This window comes from Mchenga conophoros, linkage group LG15 (assembly GCF_057382185.1).
Source record: "Mchenga conophoros isolate Kocher_MC1m ecotype Shallow Benthic linkage group LG15, M_conophoros_male_GT1.1, whole genome shotgun sequence".
In the NCBI taxonomy this organism is placed as follows: Eukaryota; Metazoa; Chordata; class Actinopteri; order Cichliformes; family Cichlidae; genus Mchenga; species Mchenga conophoros.
Window position 1 is genome coordinate 37,248,010 of NC_140540.1, and position 8,914 is coordinate 37,256,923.

Below are 8,914 nucleotides of genomic sequence, written 5' to 3' on the forward strand. Positions count from 1 at the left end.
ATCAACTCCTGGATACTGCAGAGAAAGATTCTGATACTTTCACGAACCAGTAAACTCTAATAGCGAATAGGGGTTTATATTGAAATTGATAATGTATCCAAAACTAATGTATCCAAAACTTTTATCTTCTATTTTTATCATTGTGTATATTTCCAGTTTTTATCTGTTGTACAGTGTCCTTGGGTGCTTTGAAAGGCGCTATTTAAATAAAATGTATTATTATTATTATTATTATTAAATTCTGAAGTGTGTTATTGGGTTGTAAACAAATAAGGAAACCTCACATAAAACACATGACAACAAAAAATTCTAAAAGAATCACATTATTAAATACAGCCAAAGTATGGCTGTATGTAATGCAGTGCTTGACAGTAACTCCAATATTTGTCAATATGAAATCTCTTGTTTATTCAGTACATCTCCAATATAATTACAAACATGATTTTATTTACAGGAGCTTAACACAGCATTAAAACATTGCTCTATGCAATACTAACAGAAATGGTTTTCACTGCAAAGTTGTGTCAACACTTGGAAATTACATAAAACAACACCGCTGTCTAAAACTACTGCATCACTTTTAAATTACACACAGTAGAGCGAAAACAATAATTTATTCCTCATCCAAATTCTCAGATAGCACCGATTTTCCAGGGATAGATATCATGTCATCTCAGATAGAGTAGAAAGGAAGTAGAAGGAGGCTAATCAGAAGAAGCAGCAGGCTAGGGTGGCTTGCTACAGCATGGCTGCCTTCAGGTAATTGGCAGTCCACGTAGGGTTCTATGCATAAAGCATAAGCCATCACATGAGCAATGTAGCTCTGTTCCTGGACTCCATCAAAAAGATGTGACATGGGACCTTTGGCAAAAATGGCTACATCCTCTATGCCGTGGGTCTCTGAATCAAGAGGGACAGCAGTCTGCTGGACGTAGTTGTTGTCCGCTGAAGGGAAACAAGAGAGAAGACTTCAGTATTAGCTGCATAGCTTTAGTTAGATCAGTGTTGACAAAAAAAAGCCAACAGTTGGCTTACTAAACTAAAACGCATTGTACTGATGACATTAGCTGTATTGATAATGGATTGCATTTATATAGCGCTTTACAATTCCACTATTGTCTGTGAAGGTTCTCAGCCATCCAGGTCATCGTAGTCTAAGGTGCTTGGAAAGAAAAGCATTCCACTCTGATTCCACTATTCATTCACTCTCACACACTGGTGGAGGAAAGCTACAATTGTAGCCACAGCTGCCCTGGGGCAGACTGACAGAAGCAGGCTGTCATATCGCGTATCTGGCCAACAGAGGTAGGGTAAAGTGTCTTGCCCAAGGACACAGTGACCAGGACAGAGAGCCCGGGGATCGAACCGGCAACTTTCCGGTTACAGATGAGCGTCCCAAACTCCTGAGCCACAGTCGCCCCGTGATGAAAGCAGATGAAGACACTAACCTGTTTCATTATCGTAATCCTTACTTTCTGACACTTAGTAATGATTCATAAGTAGTCTTTACAATTCAACACTCCTATGAAAGTACTGTACAGAATTTTTTCTAAATCATCTGCTGTTTATAGCCCTTATTTCAAATGCTGTACCGTCAAAAAAACAACCTGAAAGAATGGTGTATATATACACAAGAAGCTGTATTGTCCATTCAATGAAACTCCATTGCTGAACGTTTGTGAGGTGACAGTGAAAAGCTAGATTGAGTGTTTTGTGGCAGTGCAGTTGGTTTACTGTTACACCACAAGATGGAGCTATTGCATTGATTTGGATTCCATAAAAAGATGCTCAGTGTCACTTACTTGAAATTGATTCATTCACATCCGGGCGACTTCCATTGGCAATCTTGTATCCTGGTCCATTCCCATACACAGCAGTGGTGAAGTGTTTGTTGTCAGTAGCCTTGGTATCAGCGATCCCTGTATATCACAAGGGCAAATTACCACTCAGAACATAAGATGAGGCTGACTTGTTAATGCTAAAGCTTCTTCCAAAAGTGCATTTTACCTAGAACAGGGTTTCCTCTTGGAGAATAACCTCCAAAAGCAAAAACATGAGAGTGGTCTGCAGTGACTATAGTCAGAGTGTCCAGGTCACTGACGAGGTCAGCCGTTCGCTCGATTGCTCGGTCAAACTGTACAGCTTCATGGAGTGCCTTTTTGGCCATTGTTGCATGGTGACCGTGGTCGATTCTCCCCCTTGAAGTTCAGAAGAAAGTCACTGATAAATAAGCATCTGTAGTAGTACGTCTCTTGCAAAGTTTGAGATTGCAGTGAAAACGTAGGCGTCCCAAAGTACAGCCTTAATGCGACATAATGCTACAACTGTGACCAGCACATCAAATATTAGTTTGGCCAATGGTATTGCAGCAAAAGTGAGTTCCAGTTATGGAAAATGGCATGAAATTAATAATAGGATTATCTGTGGAAACCATTGTGTTAGTAACTGCTCCTTCATAGTCATATTAGACCACATTTCACTTGTTGGACACAGTGCCATGTGTAAAAGATGGAAATGGACAATGATGATGTCAATGTTGCATCATCGTAAACTTGTGTGGGGAAAGTCGTATTAATGCACACGCCTGAAGCAAGAGATGAATGAGAAGAAAAAAAACTGTCAGTGAGAAGAGCTTCTAATATGAACCAGCCTTTTTTTCAAGTTTTAAAGAGAAGAAGAGCAGAACAGTTCATCTAAAAATAAATACATAAGAATGAAACATCTGTAAAGAAACACAGACAATATTTTTTTCACAATCTTCTATGTGCCAAAGAAGCAAATCTGTCATCAAAAGTAAAGGTGGACTTGGCAAATAAATAAATAAATAAATGAACACTGGTTTTACTTCTGCCTGCAATCAAGATTAATCAGCACTCAGCCGACCCTCCACATATCTCTGGTGCAGGCTGATACTGATATTGATTTTGCCATTGTCACAATATGAGAATAACATGAAAATATGCCACAGTTTTTATTCTGTCTGTTGTTGCCAATCGGACATTCACATTAAAAGGTCAACCATGATTTGTTGTTTTGATTAATATTCCTGATTTCTTTCTTTGGTGAATATACTATACTTATCTTCCACAAAGAGGAAAAATCCTTTGGGGTTCTTGCTGAGGATCTTGATAGCTTTCTCTGTCATCTCTGTAAGGGATGGGTCCATGGAGGGGTCACGATCCAGCTCGTACCGGCAGTCTTTGGGCTCAAACAGACCTTAAAAGAAAGAATTTGCAGGCTTCAGTTTTCCCCTGTTACATCTGCCATATTACATATAGTATATATAATCTTTATATGTAATAAATAAATAAATAAAATGGCACAAACTTGATAAATTCCTTAAAAACACTGACAAATGAGTTCAGCAGAATTTAGCGAAATGTCACTGTTTAAAAATCTAAGGTTTTTTATTGGGTCTAGAGTACTTAAGGTCTTGTGTTTTTCTTCTCTGTATGACGCAGTTGTAAATGATGCACCTCAGAGTTCTTACCCATCAGGAAGTCTGTCGTTGCAGGATTGATAGCATCAAAGTCAGCCTTGTTCCAAACATATTTAGCATTCTGTCGGTGGGGAACAATGACAAACGTGGAAAATGTTTGTTTTTAAAAAAAAAAAATGCTCAGTGATGAAAATCACGATACATGTTCAAACTTAAAACTGATGAGCACACTTGATGAAGGCACTGTTTACCGGTTTGTTCTTTAGCCATTCATCGACCAGATTTTTCCCGTCCTTTCGGACTCCTGTCTTATTTAAATACTCTGGGTCTTCCACTGTTGTGGGAAACATATAGGTACGACCTCCACCAAGGATAACCTGCAGAAAGAAATATATTCCCCTTTTGATTTTTGTACATGTAAAATACTTTAAAAAAAACCACATTTAGTGTATGAGGATTTATTCACCGAGTACTTCTGAGGTTTGGATTAGAAAGTGGTTTCTTAGGTTCGCTGTCATCCATGTTTTACAAAATTGTCGAGGAATCTGCTTTTGGTAAAATTTAATGACTTATCTAAAAGACCTTATCTGGTTTATTCAGTCTAGAGGTACCTTGATTTTTTTTCTATTCATCATTTGTGTGAGTGCACTGTTCATTTGCCTGCCCGTTTTGATTAAGTCTTACATTTATCTCTGTGTTGTAAACCAGCTGGTAAGCAATGTCACGGCACTCATTCTTGACTGCCTCATTTGGGAGATCAGCATCAGAATACCAGTCCCGGCTGGCAACGTGAGCGTAGGCTGCAGCAGGAGAAGCATGTTGAACTCTGGTTGTGGTGACAATGCCAACTGATTTCCCTGAAGCAAGGACCAGATTTTTCATAGCGTTAACATATTTGCTGAGTTATACTTGGAGAACTTGAACTGATTAGGCTCCTGGAGGTTAACAAATTTTGTTTGAAAATGCAGGACACATTTATTTTTTAGATTTAGATATATTTAGATATATACACTTGATGTGAGGTATGCTACTGAAAACACGCCTGTTTAGATGTAAAATTGTTTTATTTATAGTAGTTGAATAGTTGTCCAGTTAGTAAGCTAATGCTGTACACTGAACAATAAATGTATATAGGTTATTTCTCTTGTACACGTTCGACTTTTAAGATTTTATTGCTTTGTAGCATCATTTTCATGTGCCTTAAAGTAGTCAAAGCTTTGTGGATGTGGGTCTACCTGCAGCCTTGGCACGGTGAAGAACAGATATGACTTCATTTCCATGGGAAGCCTGGCAGTCGTACCTTGGAGTGGCAGCACTGACCCCCAGAGTGCCATAGTTGGCTTTCACACCACACTGGTACGCTGTTGCTGTGCCAGCACTGTCTGGCATCTGCTGATCCACGTTGTACGTCTGCAGGCATCCGAAGCAATCACACATATTGCATGTTAACCAATATTCACGCTCACTGTCAAAGAAAATGCTGATTCTGTCATTGACATCAAGAAAATTAAAACACTGAACATTCATAAATTAAGTGTCCTAGATTTTTCACAAAAGTTATGTCACCTGACTTATAACACAGATAAAAAAGCCTGTCTTTGTTAGGCTGGTAACATGTATCCTGCTAGTGAAAGGGCAAAACCTGAAACCTTGACCCTTACATTAAAGGCATGACTTTGCTTTGGAGGAATTTCACTGCAAATTAATAGCTGTTGTGAGTGATGACCTTTATCTATGAAATGTTTTTATTCTAATTAGAGTGACCACTTGCAGGATCATGTTACCCCCATCCGAATCATTGGATGATTTGATGAATATGGCAAATATATATATTTTGTGCTACGGCCATAGACAGTTTTTAGGAAAAATGAAGCCAATGAAGTACCTTAACCATGAATTCTATATGAAGGCCACCAGATGGCACTAGTTACCATAGAGGTCTGTGGGAAAACAACTTTGACCTTTGTGAAGACCCTTCTGCTCAATTCATGGGCTCAGTCACTCATTTTGGCTCACATTGAACACAAACTTAAGTCTGCTTTTATAGTTTATCTTTTGAAACAGTGGCGTTCCACCCTTCCAGCACATACTTGCAGAATCAATGCCAAGTGACACTGAAGCTGTTGTTTGTAATCTTGCCAGAGGTGGGACCAAGTCATTGTTTTGCAAGTCTCAAGTAAGTCTCAAGTCTTTATCCTCAAGTCAAGTCTCAAGTCTCAAGTAATGTCAGGCAAGTCAGAGTCGAGTCTCAAGTCACTGGTGTAAAAGTCCGAGTAAAGTCACAAGTCTGAAACTTTGAATTTCAAGTCCTTTCGAGTCTTTAAAAAAAAAACGAAAAAAGAATGTTGCAGTTATGCTAAATGTAAATATTAGACCATGTAATTTTTAAATCTGTGTTTTTCTCAACACATGACAAAATAGTGAACTTAGAAAATATACACAAATTGTGAAATTGCACCTCTTTAAAATGCAGCTCAATTAAACTTAGTTCCAAGAATAATTTTCACCGTCAGTTCTGAGATAAGCTGCATGTTATTCTTATGCACTTGTAGGACCAGCTTTAAAATCACATGACAAAAATATCATACACATTAAAAAAAAACTGTATCACCAACGTAGCCTGGAAAACATTTGCTAGTTAGATGAAGTCAGCTATCTCATCGTAGCAAAAGAGAAGCACCACCTACCGTTCTTTATGCAACTTCAACCGTCGGAGAAAGTTGGAAGTTGTTCCATCTCTGTCTGTGATTCTCTACTTGGATGTTTTGCATATTGCATTTCGGTTTTTTGTTGACTACTTCATAGTTTATGTACCTGAAAAAATAACTCCTTGCAGCATTTTTGAGCGTTTTTTTTTTCTTTTTAAAAAAAAATCTGGTTAATTTGATTGGCTGTGCTACAGCTCACGCACACATACGTACGGAGTGTGGTTTGAATAAATGAATGAATGAATTGAATTAATGGTGCACACTTTCTATATAATATAATATAGTATGCGTGTTAAATTTTATATTTGGGGTGAAATATCAAGTATTTTCAAGTAAACTAGTTCAAGTCCAATTCAAGTCCCAGGTCATTGGTGTAAAAGTCCAAGTCAAATCACAAGTCTTAGAACATTTTTTCAAGTCAAGTCTAAAGTCATAAAATTAATGACTCGAGTCTGACTCGAGTCCAAGTCATGTGACTCGAGTCCACACCTCTGAATCTTGCTTTCTGGTTGTTGTTTTTATCAGTAAGATTTAGAACCATAAAAGTATGTGCGATACAGTTAAGGATGCAAGTCTACGGAGTGTGTTGCTCATAGTGTTCTGACCTTAGAAAGGGCCAGGTGGGGGAAAGAATCCATAGCTAGACTGGACTCCTCCCCACTTACTCCTTCCAACTGGCCTTTGAGGATCCGGGCAGCAGTCACTGTTGGCATACCCATACCTGGAAGTAGGAGGAATCACACGTGAGTAGATAACATCAGCCAAGAGAGTACACTGTGCTCTTTGAACTCATTAGGTCCAGCTAATAAAACAGCTAGTGAAACTTGGTAAAGGACATTCTGGTCAACAGATATAAACCTTAAACTCTTCTAATGTGTCACCAATAGGTCATTAACTAAAAGAACTTTCCTATGTATTCTCACAAACACGTCATTTATTGAGCTGTTACATATTACTTATCAATCATAAATATTGATAAAACTTTAAATGTGCTGAAGACAGCATCAGTGATGGCAAAAGTCGAAGCTCATAAAATCATAATCAAGATATAAATTTGTCATTTGTACAGAGAAGCTGCTAAACAGTGATGTTGGGTCAGAGATTAAATAGCAGCAAATGTATGATTTCATGTAAGGCTATGTTTCCACAACGGAATAAAGAAATTCGTTTCTGTTGTTTTACAATAGCGGAAAATATTTCGCCTGCTTTTGGTTTTGGTTAAATGGAATTAATGAAGCAAACTGAACTAACCTGTTATTAATTTCTGTTGAACGTCCAGACATGGTAGATGACTTCAAACTGTTTCCGATTTACCCTTTTTTGGTATTAGCCCGATTAAGGATACAAGAGCAAATATTGCAACCCCACATGCACTGTGGGCTTTGCAGAGCCTCACTTCACTTTGTTATGCCTGGCTTTCCGAGCAGATGATCATGTGTCAGTGTTCATCTCCTACCATGATTTTTGTGGTACCAAAATCTGGGGCTTTAAAAGACCTTATTATGTTTTGGTGAGTTACACCACAGTGATGGAGAGACTCAAAATGTCTTTCAGCTGAATAAATGAACTGAGGTACAAGAGGAAATACTTGATAGTTTAAAGAAACTTCATAAATGGTAGGAAAATTTCTTTCTTAGACTTACCATCTCCTAGGAAGAGGATGGCATTCTTGGCTTGGTGTGAATTACGTGGTTTATTTAGGGCTGCGTGAATAGCATTCCTTCCTTTATTGTTCCAGTAGAACGGTTCGAGCTCATCCTCTATAAGCGAGACAAAATAAATGTGAAGGTGGTTAGAGCCATTCAAATGTGTTTCTGTGTTTTTTTTTAATGAATAAACTGCATAATAGTCAGTTTTTGCAACACCGAATATGCATTGCATGTCTGTTACTGTCTTTTCTTTAAGCTTGAAATTGTGTTGCAAATTGAAAGTAATATTCTTAGTTTCTGAAGAAGCTCTCATGAACAAAATGTAGCAAATTCTTACTGTTAGCACACGAAGTCCACTGCACCGAAATGGAAATCAGTAATCCAATAAAAAATAGATAATGTCTGTTGGCCATGGTCTAGACTCTATATGAATGCAGAGAGAGAACAAGAGCACGTTTTCCTCACTCTGAAGCACCTTTATATATTCAGCCAAGGAGCAAAGGGCACATGAAGGAACTTGCAATTGAGGGAAAAGGTTTTATGCAATCTCTCACACACATGCACACGGGAGAAGAGGCAGTAAACTACGCAATGTCAGTACAAAATAGTTAAGAAGATCTAAATTTGCTTTGTAGAAGTAATCATTATTGGACCACGGTGAAATTAAAACCGTAGCTCACACGATAATGCTAAAGCAAAAGTGTTCTTTGCAGAATGTGAAACAGAAAGGAGTTTCCTAAAATTGTTGCTGTTAGCTTTATACCTAATAGTTAATTTGATCCCTTCTATCAGTATCATTACCCAGATTAAGTACTTTTGTGCATCAGCCAGCTAGCTAGACGCTTATAGATAAATATTGATCCCACAAGGGAGATCAGTGTGCCACAGCAGCAGGATAAAAAAATTAAAATTGGACCAAATTTTTTAGTTTTTTATTTTAGTTTTGGATTTAAATGTACATTTGCACAATGACTGAAACTTGCACCACTGAAGGAACAATGGGCTGTGAGGTGAGTTCCTTGATCCCACAGAAACGTCCAGATTGGAGATTTACTTATCTGGATGATTGAGCTAAGATGTGTTTATTAGTTTGTCAGCCCGAGTACAGACAGCTGCAA

General features: G+C 38.0%; 1 protein-coding gene across 1 annotated transcript; it reads right to left on the reverse strand.

Annotated features, from left to right (window-relative positions):
- Nucleotides 1-379: 379 nt before the first annotated feature.
- LOC146558825 (alkaline phosphatase-like) lies at nt 380-8,276 on the reverse strand. Its single transcript, XM_085247924.1, has 11 exons — nt 8,134-8,276; nt 7,791-7,907; nt 6,753-6,868; nt 4,675-4,849; nt 4,124-4,296; nt 3,691-3,816; nt 3,491-3,560; nt 3,082-3,216; nt 2,008-2,199; nt 1,803-1,919; nt 380-945 (listed from the first exon to the last, which is right to left on the reverse strand). The coding sequence occupies exons 1-11, from the start codon at nt 8,207-8,209 to the stop codon at nt 674-676; spliced, it is 1,569 nt and encodes a 522-aa protein (XP_085104050.1). The 5' UTR covers nt 8,210-8,276; the 3' UTR covers nt 380-673.
- Between the last annotated feature and the right edge of the window lie 638 nt (nt 8,277-8,914).